Here is a 25671-nt window from a genome sequence, read left to right on the forward strand (position 1 = left end):
CTCAGGTCATGATCTCATGGTTCGTTGAATTTGAGCCCGTCATCAGGCTCTCTACCATCAGCATGGAGCCCTCTTCGGATCCTCTGTCCCCCCCCTCCCCCCCGACCTTCCTCCACTTATGTGCACCTTTTCTGTCTCTCTCAAAAATAAATAAAACATTTTTTAAAAAAGAAAGATTTCAGATGAAAGATAGTGCAATAAAAATGCAGTCAGTAGTGTAAACTATAGACAGAAGAGCAGGAAGATAACAAATACTAAAGCATAGTTAAGAGAAATGGAAGATGGATGGGAGGTTTCCTATATTCATATACTAGGAATTCCAGAAGAGGAGAATGGAGGAAAGATAGGGGAAGTAATACTTAAAAATATAATTTCTAGAAATTTTCTCAAATTGAAGGAAGGCAAGAGTCTTTATAGAAAATATGCCTTAAATACTGACCAGGATATATAAAAATAAATCTCCGTGTTGACAAACTTTACTGGATATTCAGAACTTCAATAGAGGGAGACAGTCATAACAGCCATCAAAGGGTAAAGGACCATGTTACCTGCTGTGGTAGAGTGCGTTATTGGATCCGTTCTGAACCCACTCCTGTATCCGTGCTCTTTGCTGTGTGCCTTGTAGAGGCCTCCCACTGTCAAAGGAGGTATATTCTGCTGTAGTCTGAGTTCAGTCATGTGACTTGCTTTCCCAGATGATTTTTTAAAGTTGTTTTTTTTTTTTATTTGAAAGAGAGAGAGAATCCCAAGCAGGCTCTGTGCTGCCAACACAGAGCCCGATGCAGGACTTGAACTCCTGAAACCATGAGATAATGACCTGAGCTGAAACCAAGAGTCCGATGCTCAACAGACTTAGCCACCCAGGTGCCCCAGCTTTCCATAATGATTTTGAGCAAGCATGTCACAAGTATAGTATTGAAATGAGCATGTGCACCAAAAAATAGAGTTTTAAAAGATAACAGAGTCTGAGAGACCTGTGAGGAAAATACCAAAGTGTTAGATATTCATGATATTCATTTCATTGGAGTTCTAGAAGAAGAGCAAAAAGAGTGTGAAGCTGAAAAATATTTGCAGAAACAGTGTTTGAAAACAGCTTAAATTTGGCAAAAGACAAACCGCAGGAATCAAGAAGCTGAACAACACTAAACAGGATAGACCCAAAGAAACTCAAATCTAGACACATTGTGGTCAGAGTTTTGTAAACTAAAGACTTCCCTTTCGCACTAAAATAATCTTGAAAGCAACTCAGTGAAACAACACAGTACCTATAGGATAATAGTGGTTTGAATGGCAGTGAGTGTCTTTTAGAAACTATGAAGCTAGAAGGAAGTAGTATAACATTTTTGAAATACTGAAAGAAAAAACTAAACCCAAAATTGTACATCCAACAAAAATGCCTTTCAGGAATATAAGTAAAATAAAGACATTTTCAAATGAAAGTAAATTAGGAATTTTATTACCAGTATCATGTTCTCAAAGAATTTCTATTGCAGTTCTCAAAGAATTGCTGTGTAAAGTCCTTTACACAGAAGGAAAATGGTAACTGAAGAAAATTTGGAACATCAAGAGAAAGTACAAGAAAGGGTGAATATCTGAGGAGACTTGTCTTGAGTTTTAAGAATTATGTTTGACATTCAAAAAAAATTAAAACATTTCTGAAGAAGTACTCCTTAGAAGTAGAAATGATACTTTTTTTAAAAGTTTATTTTGAGAGAGACAGTGCATATGTATGAGCAAGGGAAGGGCAGAGAGAGAGAGGGTGAAAGAATCTCAAGCAGGCTCCCCACTGACAGCACAGAGCCCAATGTGGGGCTTGATCTCACAAACCATGAGATCATGACCTGAGCCGAAATCAAGAGTCAGTGCTTAACCAACTGAGCCACCCAGGCGCTCCAGTAGAGATGATACTTAAAACAGCTATATACGGTACCAGAAAGAGGGGAGAGTAAAGTGATATCACTGTTGGTAAGTTTTCTGCCTTTCACTTGAAATGGTAAAATGTTGATAGTAGTAGACTGTGATAAAATTAAGCACGTAAATTGTAATCCCTAGAGCAATCACTAAAAAACTAACAAAAGATAGATTCAAGAAACTATAGATGAATTAAAATGTAATAGTAAAAACTTTTCAAGTAGTCCATGAGAAGGTAAGAAAGAAGAAACGTGAATGATAAACAGGATAAAAAACAAATAAAGTGGCAGACTTAAATCTCATGGTTTGTGAGATCAAGCCCTGCATCAGGCTCTGAGATAACAGTGCAGATCCTGTTTGGGATTCTCTGTCTCCCTCACTCTCTGCCTGTACCACACTCATGAGTGTACCCTCTCTCTCTAAAAATAAATAAACTTAAAAAAAAAAAAAACCCTACTATTTCTCTGGTAAAAAGTCAGGTTTGAAATGTGATAGAAATAAAGATCCTCTTTACATTAGCAGCAGTAGCAACAAGAAAAGTTGTAACTACAAATACATCTATTAAAGGTTTGTAAGATCTTAATGAAGAAAATTTCAGAGCAGAATAGAAGGACATAAAACCTGAATAAAAGGTGCAATATGCCATTGTGATCTTGGACCAGGAGGCTCAATGTTATTACAGTGTCCACATTAATCTATAAATTCACTGCATTTTCATTTAGTTTCTCCCCCTCCACCTTTTTTGGAACTGATGCTAAATTTTATTAACAACAAAGGTCTTTGAAGAACCAAAGTATTCCTGAAAATGGGAAGTGGGGCATGTGAGGGATGAGGTTCATGCTACGGTGATTAAGATGGGGTGGTAAGAGCACACATAGAGAGAAATAGACCAGGATAGAAAGCTCAGATCTGGCATTACAAATCAATGGGTTAAGCATGGATTATGCAATAAATGCTACTAAGATTATTGGTTACTCTTATGAAAAAAATGAAATGTAGATCTTTACTCACTTCACACTTAATGATTAACTCAGGTAGATGAGAGATGCAAATTTAATCAGCAAAACTTTAAAGGCTATGGAAGGATATATAAAAATCTTTGACTTCGGAGTAGGAAGGATTTCTTAAACCAAGACTGCAATAACAAAAACCTATAAAAGGAAAGATTGACAGGTGTGATTACATCATGTTAAACAAAACACTTTCTAATAAAAGAGGTACTTTTTAGAGGAAAAGCTGAGCTGTGGACTAGGAAAAGGTACATTCAACTCAAGGAGCTTACAAACATTTAGAAACCAAATATATAAAGAACTTCCTGATCTTTCTGTACGTAATAGTAGGAGAAAGCTCAGTTGAATTTGGGCTAAATACATGACCAAGCAATACACAGAAAAGGAAATACATGAAATAAGTATATGAAGAAATGTCTGTGAAAAGATATCCAAATTTACAGGTAATCAGAAAATGTAAATTAAAATGATGAGCTAGCATTTCACCTTTCAGATACATTTTTTAACGCGTATATGTACTTAACATTTATTTTATATATTCAAATGCATATAAATTCAGCAGTACTAAGTAGGGCAGTGCAAAGCATTATGTTCTGCTGTAGAAGTATAAGTAAATTAGTACTACCACCGTAGACATGTCCTTTTATAGCAAAATGGTTAAATTATGTTTATAATGTATTATTATATAAAAGTGAAAATAAGTGCTGCATACTCACCAGCATGGATATGTTTTTTAAAATAACATATTGAATGCAAAAAGCAAATTGAAGAATAATGCATGTGATATGATTCCATTTATATAAAGTTTGAAACTCCACAAGTAAACATATTTATAGATACATAAGTATATATAAAGTGTGATGAGAATGATGACCACTGAAATTATATGGTGCTGCTGGGAAAAGAGGGAGAGGAATGGAATTTCGAAGAAATATTCAGAGGGTCTCTAGTATGTCTATAATATTTTCCTTTTTTTTTTTTTTAAGGGTATCTTAAAGCAAGTATCTTCTATTAGATATGCTAAAACTTGATGGTGGGTTTTCATTATAGTCTTTATTCTTTTGTATGTGTTTGAAATAATTTAAGTAAAAGTTCATTTAAGATTCTTAAAAAGGTGTTTTTAATGGGATTGGAAAAGTTTTAAACGTAGCCATCTTGTTAACTAGACATGTGTGTATGCATGTGTTTTAACTGTGGGGTCTTGTTATTTTTCCTTTCTCTAATTATGTAATAATACCTTGTTTTTGTCTTCTGTCTATGCAGTATTTCTCTGACATTTTATTTATGCTTTGTTTTTATGAACTTACTGTGCCGTAGTGAAACCACCAGCACATTTACAGTTGTGTTTATTGCCCAGTTTGGTTTTACATTACTTTTGATACCACGTAGAAAGGATTTCTCAGCAATTATAGTAATTTTAAAACTCATAAGCTAAGGTAGGTGTCTGTAATGGCTTATACACATACTTCCACACAGCTGTATATTTTAGTTCTTACTAATGATGTTTGTGTTGAAGGGAAAGTATATTTTTGTTTAGGTCTGTTTTCACTTAGAGACTTCTGGCAAAGAATTTTTTGGGGAGTAGTCTTTCAGTTTCATGTTTGTTCATTCTGGAAATGATCCCTTTATGAACTTCTGTGACAGATTTTAAGATTGCTATTTGTTAAGCAGCAGTGATTTAAAAACAAATGCCATATGTAACTGCCTAGCTTTGGCAAATTTTAATGTGGAGAATGAAGTAACAGATTTGGGAGATAGTTTGGGGGGGTCTCTATAGGCTCCTTTTGGGGAGTAAAGAAATGGCATATTATAGAAAAACATGTTGGAAGATTTTTTAATATTAAAAACATTTCTGTAATATAATTTTACTGGAATTATAATGAATTGTTAAAATTTTAAGATTTGCTGAGCTTTTTAGGGGTGGGAGAAGTAGATAGGTATTAGGTGTCCTTTGCTTTCAGGAGAGGAATGTAGCATCTAAATTTTTTTTGTCATTTAATTTTATAATTTATTAAAATTGGCTGTATAAAGCAGCATAACTTCTAAACCTCACACTTCTGAAATGTTTCTGCTTGCTGATCTACTTAACATTTCAAACACATGATTTATACCTTAATATATTCTTAATTTTATATATAACTTTGGGGGGTAGTTATTATCTATTTTTTGTACACAACTGATATGTTCTGGAATGATCTTTCCAACTAGTATCATCTCTATCTTCTGGTCTGGTTATGTCTTACCACTTCAGAGAAACAGATAATAGTATGTTTGGCCTATAAATGATAGCAAAAATAAAAACAAACAAAAAACCCTTTAAATGTGAGGATACTGTTTCATATGTAGTCATTATTTTAAAAACCTAAACCAAAAATTGAATTCGTGTGAATTTTTGAGTTAGAAGGAAACTTAAAAAAATCAATTTGTTCAATGACCTCATTCTACAAATTATAATAACCAATATTTATTGAGAACCTACTGTGAGGGCAGTAGCACTTTTTATACTGCTTAACTTTGTTTTTAAGTTTATTTTGAGAGAGAGAGAGAGAGAGAGAGAGAAAGAAAGAAAACACAGGGGAGAGGCAGGGCGGGAGGGGGATGGGGAGAGGGAGAATCCCAAGCAGGCTCCATGCTGTCAGCCCATAGCCCCACTTGGGCTCACAAACTGTGAGATCATGACCTGAGCTGAAATCAAGGGTCGGACGCTCAACCCACTGAGCCACCCAGGTGCCTGCATACTGCTTAATTTTTATAACACCTGTGTGAACGAGATGGTATTTCTGTTGTGCGTGTTTTACAGTTGATGAAACGGAGACCCGGGAGACTGAATATTTTGACAAACTAACGTTAACTGTCTGTCCACCACCAAAACCTTTGGTCATCTCAGTTTTGCCACAGCGTGGTCCAAGATGAGCAAACCATGACCAGAGAAATTCCTGTGATGAACTTTGCCTAATATTAGGTGTCATTTGGAGACTGTATGTTTAGATTTCACTTTTGTTTCTATTATTTATGAGGTATAATGTTTTTGTTTTGTTTTTAGTATAATGCTTCATCCCAGCAGCAAAGAGAAATAATTAAAAGTAGGAGCCTGGACAGGCGGCTGCAAGAACCGATAGTATTAACAAAGTGGAGACATAGCACCATTGTGTTGGACACCAATGACAAGGTAGGGCTTTTTGAGAAAATCTGTTGAGAATATTGGCAGGTTCTTAATTCTTTAAACTTTCATTTTTTTCTTAGCTGGATCTCCTACTTTGGGGACTACTGTTTTATTATATATAGATAGCATCAATTTGTCCTGGAATGGGTTTTGGTTTTGAAGCTTATTGATTTTTGCACTGACTTATCTGTGGCTTAATAATGTATACATTTGAGCCTACTGGGTGATAGATACTTTTGATAACCTTTTTTTAAAATCATGTATCTGTTACTGTTTGTCTTCAATCTTCAGGAGGTTTTAGAGTAAACACATTTAATTAATTTTCTTTATTCCCTTGGGAAGATCGGAATCCCACTCCTCTGTTTCCCTAATTGTTCTCTGCAGGAAGGACTAAGGACTTCTTTTATCAATCTGATAAGTGATGTTCTCTGTTTCAAATAAGGGATAAATTTTGGTGCAGACATGGAAAAGCCATAATGTTTTTAACTTCCTTATGAGTTTTCTCTTTATGTTGTGTCTTCATTTTGGGGATGGAATAGGAAATTCATGTCAATTTGTTGAATATCAACCATACCAATGTAAAAATGCGAGGGTGGTAGTAACACTCTAAAACTTGTATTTTAAAAAGTTATCTGTCACTTGGGACATTTTTTTTTTTTTTTTTACCATTTNACCATAATCAGACTTCTCTTTAGCATAATTAACAGATTTCCTGCATTTTCAGGTGTGTTAGTAAAAACAAGAATGAACTCTCCTAAGGAATATTTCTCTATGTTTAGGTACTTTCTTTCAGATGTAAATTCCTTTATAAATTATATCAATCAGTCAGAACAAGTATATATATATATATTATTTTTTTGAGTGACTTCAGTGTTCTCTTTTGTGACATTAAATGGAAAGCTTTTTGTGCAGCTGTAGAAACACTCTACACACATTGTATTTATAAGATAAACTAATAAAACAACAATGAAAGACCAGTTTGTAATTTATATTTGTAAGGATATTATGTGGTTTGAAAGTAAGAGCATATCAAAGGAATAAAATTCTGGAATCTGTGCTGTTGAAGAATGCTTTAATATTTTAGCATTGAGATTAATGTTGAGTAGGAGATTCCTAGAGATTTTTAATAGAAAAAATTATTTAACTCCAAAAGCCAGATTATAATTCAGTGTAGACAAAAAGCTTGTAAATGTTGTCATATATAATGCAAAAGCCATAGTTTTTTTTGTTTTTGTTTTTAATTCTTTATGTTTATTTTTGAGAGTAAGAGACAGAGCATGACTGGGGGAGGGGCAGAGAGAGAGGGAGACACAGAATCTGAAGCAGGTTCCAGGCTCTGAGCTGTCAGCACAGAGCCCAATGTGGGGGCTTGAACTCAGAACTCAGGGACTTGCGAGATCACGACCTGAGCCAAAGTCAGCTACTTAAATGACTGAGCCACCTAGGCATCCCAAAAGCCATTGTTGAAATAGCTCCACTGATTTTTCATTCTTTTTTTTTTTTTAAATATTTTTATTTATTTCTAAGAGAGAGAGAGAGACAGCGTGAGCAGGGGAGGGTCAGAGAGAGAGGGAGTGACAGACTCTGAAACAGGCTCCGGGCTCTGAGCTGGCAGTCAGCACAGAGCCCGACGCGGGGCTCGAACCCACGAACCGCGAGATCATGACCTAAGCGAAAGTCGGACGCTTAACTGACTAAGCCACCCAGGCGCCCCTGATTTTTCATTCTTGAACAAAAAGGTTGATTATTTTGCAAATGGAGACTTAAAATTTCTTACTCTTTTAAAATCTTTTTTGACATTTATTTTCAGTCTGTTGTTAGAATAGCTTGCCTGAAGTTCTTATGACATTCCTTCTTTTTTAATGTTTATTGATTGGGGGGGGGGTCTGTGTGAGAGGGGAACAGAGATTCCCAAGTGGGCTCTGTGCTGACAGCAGAGAGCCAATGCTGGGCTTGAACTTACGAACCATGAAATCATGACCTGAGCTGAAGTCGGACACTTTTAACTGACTGAGCCGCCCAGATGCCCCAGACATTTCTTTTTTTCACCTGATTGTTTCAGAGTTGTGATAGCATGATTTTCTTGAGACCAGAGATTTACTTATTTTTGGTAGAAATGTCTTTTTTTGGATCCACACCATAAACTTTGTAAATGGAATCATAGATAATAACTTCACCAAGTAAGCTTTTCTATTTATTATCACCACCTCGTATATACGTTTTTAAGATTTGAGGTTATGAAAGAGGAACTATGCCAGAACAGCTAGCTGACTAATGAGGGTTAAAGGATGTGTCACCTGAAATGTAATATAAAGTGGGGGGCCTGGGTGGCTCAGTCGGTTAAGTGTCCAGCTTTTCATCTTGGCTCAGGTCATGATCTCATGGTTCATGGGATCAAACCCTGCTTTGGGCTCTGTGCTGGCAACTTGGAGCCTACTTAGGGTTCTCTCTCTCTGCCCCTCCCCCACTCATTCTTGCTCTCAAAATGAATGAAAAGACTTTGAAAAGAGAAAAAAAAGAAATAATAAAGAAACCTAATACTATGTAGCAAATGATGTTATAAGTCCTAATTCGAATGTCAGACAACATCGGAGAAGGTAGATGTGTGTATATCTGTGTGTATATATATGTGTGGGTGCACTGTTCCTGCCTACTATGTATGTTTTTTACTAAAACCTCATCGAGAGTCTTAATAAGCATCTGTGGTAGAAATCACATAATTTGTCTTAATATTGACAAATGAGAATTGCTTTTAAAATACACATTATTCACTTGTTCCTGTTAAATATCCTTGTAGGCTTAGACATTAAAACATTTTTTTTCTGATGAGTTATTAATCTTTAAAGTTTTTTTGTATTTTAAAAAATCTTGTTTGTTTCTAATAATTGTGGAGAGTTAGCTGTAAGTTACTTTAAATATTAATAGCAGGTTTTAATTTCTCACATAACCATTAACCAAAATAAAGGTTGCATTCTGGCAGTTGCCACATCATTCCTGTGACTGTTACTTAACCTAATCCTGGGTTTTCATTACCTATCATACCAAGAGTCAGTTAGTAGGGTGACTAATACATTTTTATCCATAAGTGTTTAGATTTTTACCTATTTTAAATGTGGTCCGTTCAAGCTGATACAGCATCATGGTATTAAGACACCATGCATCATTTCTTTTGAGTAATTCTGTATGCAGTATTTAAATTTAACTGTAATTAGAATAAAATATGCCATATTTCATTAACTTTAAGACATCTATAGTTTACAAGTCAGTACCATATTAGTTTCAGAGCTGAATATAGAAAGAAAATAACTAGGAAAAAAATTTTTGATCTTCCCTTACTAAGCTCTCCCACTGTGAATAGAGGGAGAAATATAATGGTATAAAATAGAGTAACATTTTTCATTACTTATTTCTTGTAGGAATCTCCAACTGCCTCAAAACCCTGCTTTCCTGAAAATGAAACTTCTCCCTCTTCACCAAAGCACCAAGATACAGTTAGTATGATAGTGTATAGTATAATATAGTCCAGTAATTTCGATCAGTTTCGATAAATTAATTTTCTCTGAGTGTAATGCTTAAATATTTCCTGGGCTTCTGTTAACTTTCTTTGGTTTTTCAGATAATAATAATAATTAAAATAGGTTTAAATTAAGAATTTAATCAGATTTTACAGACTTAAAAGCCCCCTTTTTATGCAAAATATGGTATCTTCATGATTAAATATGTACCATATTAGTAGGTGACAAATTTATATTTGGTTTTTTAAAATAAATATAAAATCCCTGGAGAATACTGTCAAATTATACTTTATTCTTTTTTCCTCAGGACAGCAGTCCAAAGGTAAGCAGTGTTTCCCTTCTTCCTAATGAGCATAGATCCCACCTTTGTTCTGTGCCGTACAATTCAGTGCTGGGTCTGTGCCAGAAGGATATTAGTGATCTGTAACTCAACTTTAAGTTTGCCCTAAATCGAAAGCTCCTGGTGACTTCTCCTCCGAGACCTGGTTTAACTGGATGAAAGTCTCCTTAATCTGTGTATTGCAGTCTCTCCTAGTCTTTTCTATATTGGACTGGTCCTGCTCCACCCCTTCAGTGGCTTTCCTTTTCTTTTAGAATGAAGATCAGCATTTAATGAGACTCCAAGACTGAGCATGCTCCAGCCTCACCTCATACTTCTGTGTCCTCCTCTTCCCTCCTTGCTTGTTTTCCCTCCGCTGCAATGTACTTCTTTCCTCAGAAGAGCCTGCTTTTCAGCTCAGGGTCCTTCCTGGCACATGTCATTCCTCTGTCCACTGAACCGTTTCTCTCCCGTGTCTTTGCCTGTTAACTTCTGTTCCTTCATTAGAGTTCAGTTCCAGTTTTGCGTCCTCAGAGAATTTCATTCAGATCTTCTAGATTTGGTCAGATTTCTCTGTAATACTCTTTGTAGCGTATATTTATATGTTACTTGATTATAGAAAATAGAATAACACTTTTCATATTTTATTTCTTGTAGAAACCTTAAACCCTCTGTGTGTGTCTTCCCTGCTAGACAAAAGCTTTATTAAAGCAGGAATAGAGTAACCTCAGTACTTCCTGTGTACCATTTAGTAGATTTTCAGTAAATATTTATTGAATGAATACGTGAAACTTTTAAAAGTTTTTCAAAGACAAACTTGTTGTTACTTCCTTATTTTATGAAACTATAGTAGACTTATTTCTAGGATACTTCTGATTTTTTTTAGAGGCAAAGGCTTCCACAGATGCCATTTTATTTTTGTAACTCTTTCTCCATTTCCTCCCTGATCTTTTATGGTTCATATCACATGTTGCACACATTTCCATCTGACATCCATTGTCAGAGTCAAGACTGACTGTATAAGAGGGCTTGCCAGACTAACCTTAGCATAATAATGGTTTCTTCTCTTTTATTTATTTACTTTAATGTTTATTTATGAGAGAGAGCGAGCGCGAGTGAGGCGCGAGTAAGCGAGCGCATGCGAGTGAGGGAGCAGGGGAGGGGCAGAGAGAGAGAGAGAGAAACAGAATCTAAAGAAGGCTCCGGGCTCTGAGCTGTCAGCACAGAGCCCAGTGCAGTACTCGAACCCACAAACCGCGAAATCATGACCTGAGGCAGTCTTAGCCTCAATTGATTGAGCCACCCAGGTGCCCCGTGATCTCTTCTTATTTTCCTGAATTTCCAAATTTCTTACTGCATCGAATAGTGTAAATGTTACCTCCTGTATCCCTCATCTCCCTACTAAGGTTTTAAACTCCCAAGGGATACATAGTAACTACATTGTTTAGTTTCTGTTTTCCTTTTGCATTATTTAACATAGTACCAGACACATAAACATTAAAGATAAAAGTGAAAGTGACTTTAGTGCTGGTGTCAGGATTAGTGTATGAATCTAAGGTGGTGTTAACTCTAATACTCTTTATCAGTGCATCTAGAAAAAGCAAAAACCCTTTCTAACTTATTTTAAATATAAGTAATACATAATTGTTGAGACCTTTTAATAAATTATTTACATTTTGGTTAAAGCCAGTCTCTAGGTTAGACTAGATGCACGAATTTGCAAATGTTTCACATAGAGTTAAAAGAACAATTTGCAAATTGTTTACCAAACAATTTACCCCTTTTCTCCAGTTTGAGAGCCACTAGACCATCCTGGACTTACGGTACCCCCCGATGGTCATCACAGGGAACTGTCTCACCAGCATTTTGCTCTTTCATTCTTTTATCTTCCAGTGAAAAGTTGAATAGGTTTGTTAATCCTGTGTGACTCCATTCTTTTTTTCACATAATCACACAACAGGAGTACACCTCTTCCATGCCATCTTGCCCCTTCCCATTGAGGCTTTGCCCTCCTTGACTTTTCAACCTTTGTTGGCCCCCCACTCTCTCTCCTCAACTTGTGTTCTTTCCACCAAGTCTTACCTGCCTTTCCCACTCTTAATGGGTTAATACAGGAGATATCTTTTCCCTCTTTGTGAGTTAAAATCTGGTTAGTATAACGCCTTAGCAGTAAGAAAAAGAAAGCTACAAATTTAGGAATGAAAATAATAGTGTAATCAGTGTTAGCTTCCTGATGTCATCTTAAAATCTCTGCAAATTACCCATCTATCTCTTCATACCCTGTTTTGTTTTTATAAAAGGCTTTTACTGAAATGTAATTCATATACTGTACAATTTACCCACCTAAGTATACAGTTAAATGGTTTGTAGTGTATTCAGATTTGTGTAGCCATCATCACAGTCAATTTTAGAATATTTTCATCACCTCAGGAAGAAACCACATACTATTTGGTATCACTCCTCTACCTCCATGTCTCACCCAGCCCTGAACAACTTGGAATCTGCTTTCTGTCTCCCTAGATTTGCCTATCCTGGACATTTCATAAGAATGGAATCATAAATTATGTGGTCATTTTTGACAGGCTTTGTTCACTTAGCATGATATGTTCACTTAATCTCTTCTAATTAAACCAGATTTAAAATTCCATCCCTCATAAATTTTAAACATGTTCATTTTTTTTCTTGTTTCATTTCCATTCAGGTGCATTATTGTTATTTTTCATGGCCCCTTCAAATCCTTTTTTGGCTTTTTGAAAGGACCAATGTTCTATTTCTGTGCAATATAAGTACAGTATGGATTAAATAGGTGTGGGCTGATCTAAGAACCCAATCTCTTTCCCCGTGTGTCTGTGACAGATGTGCATTTTATTTTTTTAGGTTTTTATTTAAATTTGAGTTAATTTACAGGATAATATTAGTTTCAGGTGTACAATATAGTGATTTAACAATTCCATGCATCACCCAGTGCTCATTGCAAGTGCCCCCATCCTCACACCTACTCCTTTCTGGGAACCGTCAGTTTGTTTTCTGTAATTAAGAGTCTGTTCCTTGGTTTGCCTCTCTCTCTGACTTTCTCTTTTCTCACTTCCCTTTGTTTTGTTTTCTTAAATTCCACATAAGTGAAATCATGTTGTCTTTCTCTGACTGACTTATTTTGCTAAGTGTAATACTCTCTAGCTCAATCCATGTCACTGCAAATGGCAAGATTTTATTTTTGTGGCAGAGTAATGTTCTAGACAAACGTGCATTCTGAATACTGAATAAAATTTTAGAATAAATAATTTGGAAACTTAAGTTTTTGATCCTGTATTTCTAATTATGGCATTAAAATGCATTGGGAAAAGAATATTTCAACACTTTAGTTAAAATATTAGTGGACATATTTGCTCTTTTTTCCATTGAATAATACTATTCTAAAGCATTTTTAAAAACATGACTTAAACATCAAGTTTTTAAACAATGTTTATTTATTTTGAGAGAGAAAGGAGAGGGGAAGAGAGAGAGGAGAGAAAGAATTCCAGGCAGTCTCCACACTTAGCATGGAGCCTGACATAGAGCTTGAACTCACGAATTGTGAGATCATGACCTGAGCCAAAATCAAGTCAGACACTTAACCAACTGAGCCACCCAGGTGCCCCTGAACATGGAATTTTTTTTTAAAAAACAATGGTTCTTTAAAATATTTTTTATTGAGGTGAAATTCATATAGCAGAAAATTAACCATTAACTATTTTAAAGCACAATATACGATTATATGGCATACATACATTTATAGTGTGTGCAGTGATTACTTCGGCCTTGTTTTCAGGACATTTTCATGACCTCAGAGGGTAACCCACACATTCACCCCACACTTCCCCATCACTTTTTCCTCTCCCCTGGTAACCACTAGTTTGTCTTCCCTCTGTGTCAGTTTACCCGTTTTGGAAGTTTCATCACCCTGGTTCTTCAACCACTGTATCATTGTGCAAAGTTACTTTACTCTGTATGAAAAAGACTTATTACATGAATAACTGAAGGTAAGGATTTTGATGGGTTATATTGAGTTTGGTATATAATAATTGTTAGATTGGGAATGTCTGTTTGTAATGTCTGTTTTACTAAATGAATGCAACATTGATTAGAAATTCTGTATCCTGCTTAGGCACCTGGGTGGCTCAGTCAGTTAAGCGTCTGACTTCAGCTCAGGTCAGGTCGTGATCTCGTCGTCCATGAGTTCGAGCCCTGCATGAGGCTCTGTGCTGACAGCTCAGAGCCTGGAGCCTGCTTCAGGATCTGTATCTCCTCTCTGCCCCTCTATTTGCACTCTGTCTCTTGTTCTCAATTTCTCTCAAAAATAAATATTTTAAAAAAAATTTTTCAAAAAGAAAATATTCTGTATGCTGCAAAGTGACTATGAACGTTTAGAAATTTTCCTAGATTACTCCCTAGGACTGATATTTTATTGTTTGCTTGCCTTATAGGATAGGGTAATGTAAGTATAGTTTTTGATTAAAATGTAACTATATTTTGCTAGTTCTTTATTAAAACACATCTGCTTATTTTCAGTATGAAGTTTCCTTTGAAGTATAAACTATATTTAGATTCAGAAATGTTTGTGTGTGGATATGGACATTTTTTGTAATACTTAACAAGATATTTTTATGGAGTCATTTTAGTAAATGACACAAAAACATTGGTTGCTTTTGAATCCTATTAAGTAGAGAAAATATATCAAATAGTATGATAAAAATCTGTCTAAATTTTCCCCAAATCTCTCAACCTATATAGCCAAACCTATATTATTCATCTACCTACCCAGCACTTTTATGTTAAATTCAGAAACATTAGTGTTAAAAGTTAAAGCTTTATTTTCTCTATCACTGACCTTTTATATTTCTTTCTTGTGATAGCACTGCTAATTTTGGTTAATTTTGTCTCAACCAGATACATATCACACAGCAACTACATGCTAGGCCCTGGTTATACATCTTGAATACCAACTACATGCTGTAGGCACTGATCATACATTGAGGAACACAATACATGTGGTCTGAACGTACAGCCTAATGACAGAGACAGTGAATAAGTAATAGATATGTAATTGTACTTTGCATGAAGTACAATGAAGGGAACAGACTGGTGGCAGTGGTAAATAATGGGAGGGTGGGGGACCTCCTACTTAAGAGTGGTCTGGGAAAGCTTTTCTACAAAAGTGTCCTTGAAACTGAGATACTGCCATCTGCCCAGTTGTTCAAGCTTGAGAGTTTTCCTCAGATCTTTCCTCTTACCCTCATATGTAGTCCCTGTCAATTCTGTCTTCCGAGTCTCTTGAATTTGGCCCCTCATCACTCACTCACTGCCCTAGGTCAGGCCTTTACCGTTTCTTGTGGTAATTACTAGAATGTATTCTGGCTGGTTCCCAGTTTCGCCATTCTTTCTTAGTTCATTCTTTCCACTGCCTCATTTCTTTGCTACTTCACCTCACCAAGTACTTTGAGGGAACTTAAACGCTCTCAAATATGATATGCTCTCTTTAGGTTTCTGTACCTTTGTACCTTCTGTTGTTTTTATGTCTTACTATTAACCATCTAAGTAACCCCTGTTCCTTAGCTCGAGAGTCTCCAGGAAGTCTCTTCACTCCTCCTTTCTTTCCCAGGTTAAGTTACAAACAGCTTTTTCATAACACTTACCACATTGTGTGATAGTATTTTTGTATTTATATATTTTGAATTTGGCAAATTTTGTTCTTATCTTATGTTCAAGTTTGGTTAGAGCATTTTTACTTGGGTCTTGATCCCTGTGAGAATTTCCTGAACATTCTCGACCCTTGAACAATGTATATACTATCCACACACAATTTTATACCAGTTTCAGTCCATCCAGTGACTCAGGTAAGAATCTCTGATTTAGAATGTCTCTCTCATCCTTCGGCTTATGCCTTCTGTCACTGTTGCTGTTTCATTTTTCTTCCTGTTTTGAATACACCTGTGCTTCCCTCATGCCTCAGCTCTTTTGTTCCACACAACTCCAGCTTTGGCATTTTTATAGGCTTGACTCCCTCTCCTCTGCTCTTCTAATTCTTGTATCCCCTAGCTCAGATAAACAGTGCCCTCCTGGCAGATGTTGTTAATTAGTTTCTGTATCATTGAAAGAGTTTTTCCCCCCCTCCCTGCTCCTGATAGTAAATTGGGAATGTTTTTACTTACATGTGCATACTTAAAATTGTGTAATTGATGTTTTTGTTAAGAGGCAACAGAGAGCTCCTTAGAATCTAAGGAGATCTAACCTATGCTTCATGAAACAATTATAGTAAAACTTCAGATGGTGTTTCCCAAGTTTTCAGTATACTGCAACTGATGAACATTAACTAACTTTATCAGCTTTGTCTATAGATGAGAAATTTTAGCAGACTAGACAAAACTTTCAAACATTATTTTTAGACATTATTGAGAAAATAGTCCACATTATGTTTATCACCCATACTAGAAAGATTTATCTTTTTCTAATGGAAGTACCTTGAGAAAATAGCTGAGGGATAAATTAAGTAGAAATAAATTCTGAATGGGAAAATTCTGTCTGTGTGTGTGTGTGTTTCAGTTGAAGTAATTTGCTCTGTCATATACATACAATGCTTACTAATCTGGATGATTGCTGTGGACACCAACTCATTTTGATTAAATCCAGTTGATGATTAGAAGCTAAAGCAATGAGAAAGTGTTCCCTTTCTTCCACCAGGAAGATCACATTTAACTTCAGCAAAATGGCTTTTTGCCTTCATGGGGTTTGATGATAAAGCTGTGTCACTATTTGACATCAGCTACTATATCTGGTTTGTCCAGAGCCCAATTCACCATCTGGTAGTATGTTTAATGAAGCACATACTGAATTTTTTAATGCCACATTAAGGCCAGTTCTATGCATAGAAACATTTACTTTTGAGTAATTTATTTATACAGTTCCTTCATTTGTTTTATTTAGTTATTTTTGTATTCTGACAGAACACGTTAGTATCTTAAATAATTTTCACACCGTATTGCTGTAAAATAATAGCAAAGCAAGTAATTTCTTTTTGTGGTATTTATCATTATAGCATTGTATTGCTTTCTTTGAATAGGAAGTCATAAATCATTTTCCCAGTGCTGACTAGTGGTGTTCATGTGAAACCTAATTTGATAGCAAAGTACTTTATGGCTGCTATGACTTGAGAAGAAGAAAGGTTTAATTGTAAAATTGCTGAAAATAACTTTACAGAAGTATTAGGAAATTGTATTCCTAACGTACTTTAGAACTAAGCATATTATATACTAACTAATCTTTTTTTAAGCTGATTTTTAGAGTACCAGATCATTTTGACTTAATCATATATAAGAATATGGATCTTATTGTCTAGATGAGTGGTGTATAAATGGTATTGTTCTGTTCCATAGGGTCAAGAAAAATATGGATTATTAAATGTAACAAAAATAACTGAAAATGGGAAAAAAGTTCGGTGAGTACAAAAATCATTAATATTCTGACATGTTTTATTTGATTGAAATAATTAAAGTCTATGAATATAGTTATAGTAGAAATGATTAAAAGGTTCATAAGAATTTTAAATAATGTATTTTCTAGTATAATGTGTGGAGGATTGTCATGAAATATATGAAAATCTCCTTTTGTCTTGACATTTTTGAAGGTAATACCAGATTCAGAGGTGATAAAGCAGAGAAATCTGAACAAGCATTAGCTTCATTTAAAATTTTTTTCAATAAGTAATAAGTGCTCCTGATTAAAAGAAAAAACAAAGATACACATAATATTTAGCCAAAAGTCAGTCATCCAGCTATGAGTTCCCTTCCCCAGAGGCAACTAGTTAATTCTAATGAGAAGTAGTGTTTTCCTCCAGAAATAGAAGATATGTACATCTGTATATGCATAGATTAATTTTTTGAACAGTCTTTGAACCGTTTATTTTGGAGATGGTTCTCTTTCATTCATGTAGAGCTACCCATTGTTTTTAACTGCTGAAATATTGTGTGGCTGTACCCTAGTTTATTTAACCTTTATTTGCATGTAGGTAAATATGCCTTGTCTATTGATAGACATTTAGGATGTTTACATGTTTGTTTGTTTTTTTTTTGCTATTGCAAACAGTATTACATATATATTACATCATACATAGTTCATTTTGCAAGTATGTAAATATACCTGTAGAATAAATTATAAAAGTGTAATTTTTTATATGCAGTGGTCATTTTGATAGTGTTCCAAATTATGCTCTAAGGCATTGAATCAGTCCATACCTCTAATAGCAGTGGATTTCTCCACACCTTTGCCAATTCAATATATTGCCTACTTCTTTGATCTTTGCAAATAGAGATTAGAGAGAAAATGGTATTTTTGTCTTACTTTCTAATGTGGTAGAATATCATAAGCCATTTGTAGGTCTTTTTTTTGTTGTTGGATTGTTACTTCATCACCTTTGTTTATCTGTTAGGTTGCCCTCTTTTTTGGTTAATGTGTAGTAACTCCTAGTAAGTCAAGGAAATGAACTCTTTGTAACCTAAGTTGGATTTTCCCCAGTTTTTAAAAACTACTAAAATGCTATGATTTTATAGTCAACAGAGATCAGTCTGTTGTGTAAAGAAGAGCTTAAAATTTACATATAGTAGAGTTTTTAAGATTTGCTTTAACTGAACTGTCTTTGTCCCATTTTAGTACTTGGAAGTTTTTCTTTTAAGTGATCTGAAATAGCTTTACAAATACTACAATTATTTGTTCCTTAATTGTTCTTTGGGTGGAGTCACTTGTTAATTGGGTCTTTATTTTTTCCTTTTCTCCCTTTTGGGCATGTGTAGTGTTGATAGTTTTTTGGCCACTTTCTCTTTTTGTTGTTTTTCCTGTGGTAATTAGTCTTTTAGATTTTTTACTTTTTTTGGAATACTTTTGGTGATTTATGTTTTCTAAGAAAATCATCCATTTCATCATCTTCAAATTTATTTATGTAGAGTTGAGGAAAATAGTTTTTTAATTTTGTGTATATCAAGAGTTCTCAAACATTTTGATCTGAGAACCCCTTTAAACTCTTAAAAATTACTTAACGCTGCAGAGAACTTTTGTTTATGTAGTTTATAGCTATAGATATTTACTTTGAGAAATTAAAACTAAGAAATTTTAAGTATTGTAACTCTTAAAACTAATAACCCATTCTGTGTTAACATGAATAACATTTTTATGAAGGAAAATGCCTGCATTTTCCAATACAAAAGTTTTCCATGAGAAGTGTGGCATTGTTCTGCATTTTTGCAAATCTTTAATATTTGGTTTGATGGAAAACAGCTGGATTCTCCTCTCTGCTGGCAGTCGATCTGTTGTGACACACTGTTTTGGCTGAAGTATATGAAGAGAATCCTCCCTTTCATATAGAACGCTGGCAAAGGGAGGAGTAGTTTAATTGTCTTCTTAGGTAATTGCACACAGTTTCTGCTACACCCAGACTCCACAAGTGTTAGTTGCAGTTAGTGAACTTTCTTACTTTGTCATGTCAAATTCCATCAGTCTGTGTTGCACTTTGAATGAATATTTACCCATGCACAATTTTGTAGCATCTTTTGGATCATTTGGAAAATACTGATTCACTAAAGTTTGCTGATTTTTTTCAAACATTGACATATTTATAATACCAAAGAATCACAAATCATTATGTATTGGAAAATTGTCAACTCAAAATGACAGGCCAGGTTTTCCAAAATTCTATTTTCCCTTTGAAAGCTTTAATTTTTTATTGTCAACAAATATTATCATTTAAATGACACGCTCACTTTATTTATTTTTGAGATAATGTCTACATGCCAAATGCTCAAGTCTAAATAATCATAGGGTGATCATCAGTCTTTTTTTGTTGTTTTTTTTTCCAGGAAAAATTTCCTGGGGGGAAAAATGTGACTAATTCTGCTTGCAACTCAGTCCCACGAGTGCTTCAGTCTTGTATACAACTGTTGTTAATTCACTGTTTAATATGTATCCAGTATTCTTAGATATGTTTACTAGTTGTACAGTTTTTCAGATTTTGATAACTAAATTCAAAAAGTTTATTTAAAGTAGAAATATACTAATTTTTGTATTTTTCAGAGAGGGTCAGATGTTCTCTGTAGAAATAGAAGATTGAGTATAAAATAAATTTACAAATAAAAATAAATCTCTTCAAAATATCCAGATCCACACAAAATAATAAAATGAAATGAAAATAAACAAAGTGATGACATAAGGATCAAACGTCTATCAATATCTCTGCTCCTCTATTAAAAGAAAAAGATACTCAGACTGAAGCACAAAACAAAACCCACCTAAATATTATAAAAGAGATATCTGAAAAATGATTCAGAAAACTTAAAAAAAACAAAACAAACATGTCCAAGTATTAAAAAGTAAAGCAAGAATTGGGATCTTGATAGCACACATGTTCAATTCGGAGGGAAAAGAATTAAACATTACAAAGATGGGGACCTAAGATGATAAAAACCATGGCTAAATCCACAATAAAGATCTAATACTTAGGAATAGCCATTTGCCAAATAAGTAGCATTAACAACCATAAGCAAAAACACCAGGAAATAAAAGGAAAAATAGAAACTCAGTAGTAGTAAACTTATTTTACTTTGAATCCATGAAGTTCAAGTATACATAAAAACTAATAAAGTAGGTCTAATTGATAGATACTGAGTTCTACTTCTGAAAAAGGAGAGTAAGCCTTCTTCTGAGTACCCATAGAGTTTTCACAAAATTGGCTGTATGTTTGGCAATAAGGTAGGCCTAGTAAACATATTTGACATTCATTTTAGCCTGCCAGGAATTGAATTCCCTTCTAAGGTAAATATTGGTTGTTTCTGAAATGTGGATTAAAGAAGAAATAGGGACTTTTCTCTTTATACTTTTTTCTTTATACATTTTTATATTTAGAGTTTTATATATGTGTTAATTTTGTAATTTAGGATAATAATTTCATCTTAGTAACCTCATTGATCAATGAGTATGTAACTTATTGTATACTTATAGTGTACTTAGTATCTGTCACATTGTGTAGCCTTCTTAGGGGAGGGGAGAATACCAATAAGTATAAAACAATGTGTATCTATAAAGAATTGGGTGAGGTGGGCATGTTTGCCTAACTTTTAATCATGGATAATTCTTGCCAAATAAAGGGTTCAGTTCATGTTACTTTAAAAATGAATTCATACCCTTGATCACAAGTGTGCTGGATTAGTCCATGTGAACATAATTAGGTATATAGTTATTCTGATAACTTTCTATTTCTATTATCTTCATTCATGGGGGGCCTTTATGGTCAGTTTGGGACCATAAAATGTATGTAATTCCAGTAGCAGTATATCTTCAATAAATACAGTTAGAATGTCATAATGAGTGTGAATTGTGGAAAACATTGTTAACTTAAATAGGCCTTAATATTTTAAATTCAGTTGGAAAAACTGAGTAGCAAAGTTTTAGTTGGTCATCTTTATAATTACAGAAAGAACTGGCTGTCTTCTTGGGCTGTGTTGCAAGGTTCATCTTTACTCTTTACCAAAACTCAAGGAAGCAGCACAAGTTGGGTAAGTTTTTCTTTTCTTTGAAGGCTTTATACATTTTTATACATTTATAAAATGTCTATGTGGAAGGTATTGTACCTGAATCTCATGAAGTATTTCAAAGTTCTTCTATCTGTGGCTGGTATGCAAATAAAAGTAAATGAAGTTTTTTAAAAGATACATTTTGATTCATTAATAAGAGGGCTGTTTAGAAGTCTGATTAGTTGTATTATTTAAATCAACAAAGTCTGTTTTATCCATCGAACTGAAAGGTGAGCTTTTACTTGGACATTATAGAACAAAATATATCTCTTGATTCATCTCTGGGATGTTATAGGTTTCCCCTGCTGTCCAAAACCAGAGCACTCCAATGAAACCTTCCTAAAGCATAATTTATATGGGAAAAATTTGAGCATTCCCAGTCCTCCTTCCCTTTCAAAAAAAACATCTTTTAGGCTTTTCCGATACCTTAGGAAATATCTTGCTAATGGATGCACAAACACACTAAAGCACAAATGCTCACACAGTCAAAACCATTGTAAATTGATGCTCAGGTGTTAGTGTGGTTCCCTGAGAAGGAGCTGGGGGTGTGAGCTGCCTCCACAATTGCTCACTGACAACAAATGCCGAATGCTATTTTCACTTTCCACCTTTTTTAATGAAAGTGAAAATACTCATCAGATTTGTATTGGTTAGCAAAAACAGGTACTCATGTAGGTCTTTTGTAAAAGCAAAGTGGTGTAACACAACTTCAGAAAAGCAGAGGACACCTGTAAAAGTTCCCTTATGCTTTGTGGCTTTGCCAATTCAGATATTTAGTCAGAAAATAAACAGTAATGTTTCAAGCCCCACCTTGAATTGTGATCTGATCCTTGGATTACTAGTCAGTGATTATATATCTGTATGTCAGCCAGCATTTAGAAGAATAAGTAAATGTCCCATTACTTGTGGGATTTTTGAAGTTTTTTGTATATCTGAGTGTTTGCTATTGTTATTCCTTGGTTAATTTGTATAGAAATATTAAAAATCACAACTTGTGACATATAATAGCTAACACTATTTGAATGCTTAATATGTATCAGGTGCTGTTTTAAAGGCAGAAGATTGTGCATACATGGTCCTTTTAAGTCTGAGATAGTTACTGTTTATCATCCCCACTTCCCTTGTTGTAGATGAGAAAATGAGGTGTAAAACAGTTAAGGGGCTTGCTGAAGGTCATATAGCTAGCTAAGTGGCAGAACTAGGTGGCATTTTGTCTCCAGAGTCCATGCTCAGGATATTTCCAAACATCTTTGGTCATTGAGTTTGAAAAGTCAAGCTTAAATAGAATTTAAAATGAAATCAGTCTAATGTCTTTAGTCTGCTCTATATCCTACCTTAACCAGTATTTTCTTATATTTACTGAGTTGCTTTAAATGAACAGGACCTATGGACCTTATGTTTGATGAAAAAAAAATCCATTTATAAAATTCAAATTCTACTCATTTACATTATAATGCAGCCATTTAACATTGTTCTGAACCAGGAATGCATGAACAGGTCATCAAATACTCTAATATGGCAACAACCAAAAATCCTCAGGATTGGGCACTAATATGAACATTCTAGAATGTTTCTTCTGTTTTGTTCACCAATTCTTTGATTTGCTTAATTGTTTAACCAGTACAGTGGAACCAACCTGTGATCTGCTTTTCCATATTTAAAGATTCAAATTTTGGGTTGACTTATCTTAAAGTAAATGGATAATTATGTGCTTCTCCTTTTTTTCTCTGAGGTAAAGCATATAGTACTTTTTGTTTGTGCTAATGCATTTCTAGAGGGTTGTGCAATTATTTCTTCTTCCTACTTGTGGCTCAACGTTTATTTGAAATCGAGTGCAGGAAATGAATGCAAGAAGAGGAATGGAGAAGCAATTAAAGATTAATAAGTAATAAAAAAGTACCTAAAGCAAGCTGGGTAATGGTCATTTATTTGATACTTTCTGATACTTAAAGATTGGAAGTTGTGGTTTACAGATAAAGTAGAGAGCATTGTGGTAAGAGGTGTCATTTACGTAGGCAGATTTGTATGTTATTTAAAGAAAATGAAAACTTCTTTTTAAATTTAAAGATGTTAAGTGAATACCTCAGCTTATGATCGTTAGTGCACACTGGTTGCATTTTATTTAAGGTTTTCACTCTTGAAGATCTTACATAATTCAGAACTCATAATTAAATCTGATCTTGACAAAGGGTGTGAGGTATTTCTGTTCATCAGCTAAAGTTGTGTTCCTGTATTACCATGTGGTAATAACGGAAACAGTTTAAAATTCAGTGAGCTAGTCAATTTTCAAATTGTAGAATTCTTAATTAATTTTTAATTTTAGAGATTCACTATTTGAACTTCTGCCTTTAAATGAAATGAATATATTATAATCATTTCAGATTCATATAATTAAACAGATGTGAGATGGTAAATTGCTTGGCTATGCAGTTAATTCTTAATTTTATGGCAAATTTAAAATTCAGGCTGTCTTGCTTTTTCTTTCCATATGTAACATTTATGGAGAGAATGAAAACTAATTTAAATGGTCTAAGTAAAAGCAAGTCAAGATTATTCAAATAAAAAGTACATGAGTATGTACAATATATTTTAGCACATACAGCATTTATAAATATTTTTTAAAATGGTGAAATATGTGAGAGGCTTCTTAATTAACTCTGTAATTAGGATTGTTAAAAAGGATTTGAAAAAATCACAGCTTTGTTTGTCTGCTCAGCCACCAAGTAGATCTCTTGTAGGTAAATTGTATCCTGTTTATGTAATAAAATCACACCTTACCTGAGGATAAGATTCTAAGGCTGGATCAAAAAGACAAAAATCACCTATAGTGAAAATGTCCTTGACTATCTCTTAGAAAAGGTGTTGGTTAGAAGTTGGCCTTCAGCAGAATTATTTTCTGCCTTGATGTTGGAAGATTGCTTGCCTCCAGTTGGAGTTAACATAAACATTAAGGAACCATATTATAGAAGTTTGGTTCTTTAAAAATTAGTTTCACAAGTAGTGCTAAAACCTATACCTAAATTTACTTAAAGAAAGAGTAGGTTCAAATCTTATGCTCACTCCAGGGCATATACTGGTTGATTGAAGGCTGAGCGAAATCACCCACACTATTTGAAGTTGTTTTTTCTTTTAACCAATTCATACTTTGTATTTATTTTTGGTTCCATGGATAGTTAATATTAAGTAAACAAAATACATACGCACCATGCAACTCCACTATATAAGATAAATTTTACATAGATGGTGCATTATCATTGAGCCTTTCTCTCTTCTTTAGGATACATTCCAATTGTTTTCTGTATAATATTGGTTATCCACTGGATTGTGATATCAGCAACATCAATTATACTTGTTTTCCTCTGACTTCATTTCACTTAATTTGTACAACAGACTTTAAAACCTATTTTTTTCTGGGCATTGCGTTAGTTTGGGGAGTTAAAAGTACGTAACGTGATCTCTATCGCCATGGCTTACACTGCAGTGGGGAAGACTGATAAGTGCAGTTATAATATGACAGTGACATGTATTGTGCTCCCTTTCAGGTATCATTCATCATATTCCTTGAGTATTATAAAAATCACCCCCACAAATATTAGTAATTATTTAAATTTATTTATATGCACTTTTAAATGTCTAAAAATTGTCATTTTGGGAGGGCCGGTAATTCTTTGTTGTCAGGGATCTCCTATAAATTTTGTGGTATTTAGCAGAAGACTGTAGCATCCCCAACTGTAGGTGTGACAACCACAGATGTCTCCAGACATTGTCAGATATCCCCTGGGGGATAAAATTGCCTGTGGTTGAGAACCACTGTCCCAAAGGAAGGGAAGGCAAACTGGATGGTAGGGCCGCCAGGGGGACATTGCCCAGCAGGTCACAAGGAGGAAGCTGCTGATTCCTGGGTAGGAGGCTGAGCAAGGTAGTGTTGGGCCAGATGTGACTCCCATCTGTGACCCTTCGAGTTTTCTATTGTGAATATAGGCTAAGATGAGTCTGTTTAATGTAATTTCTGTAAAGCATTCACCGTAAACATAAAGCATCAACTTCTGTAGTAACGGAGTCAGAAAATATTCTGAGATACAAATGCTAGGTAGGGCCTTTGCAAAAATATTTGGAGGTTAACTCTGTGTTGTGTCTGCTTGTGGAATTGTATTTTTGTCCC

The 25671-nt window shown here is 34.5% G+C and overlaps 1 protein-coding gene across 3 annotated transcripts in view; it reads left to right on the forward strand.

The window, feature by feature from the left end:
* ARHGAP12 (Rho GTPase activating protein 12) overlaps nt 1-25671 on the forward strand; it is a 118201-nt gene that overhangs the window by 75716 nt on the left and 16814 nt on the right. For 2 of the 3 annotated variants that reach the window (XM_077771757.1, XM_077771759.1), the window contains 4 exons: nt 5965-6090; nt 9501-9575; nt 17328-17389; nt 21410-21491. In XM_077771757.1, coding sequence (XP_077627883.1) covers nt 5965-6090; nt 9501-9575; nt 17328-17389; nt 21410-21491 — 345 coding nt within the window. The remainder of the gene's footprint in view (nt 1-5964; nt 6091-9500; nt 9576-17327; nt 17390-21409; nt 21492-25671) is intronic. The other variant, XM_077771758.1, reaches the window with a different exon arrangement.

This window comes from Crocuta crocuta, unplaced genomic scaffold, assembly GCF_008692635.1.
Source record: "Crocuta crocuta isolate KB4526 unplaced genomic scaffold, BGI_CrCroc_1.0 scaffold457, whole genome shotgun sequence".
Lineage (NCBI taxonomy): Eukaryota > Metazoa > Chordata > Mammalia > Carnivora > Hyaenidae > Crocuta > Crocuta crocuta.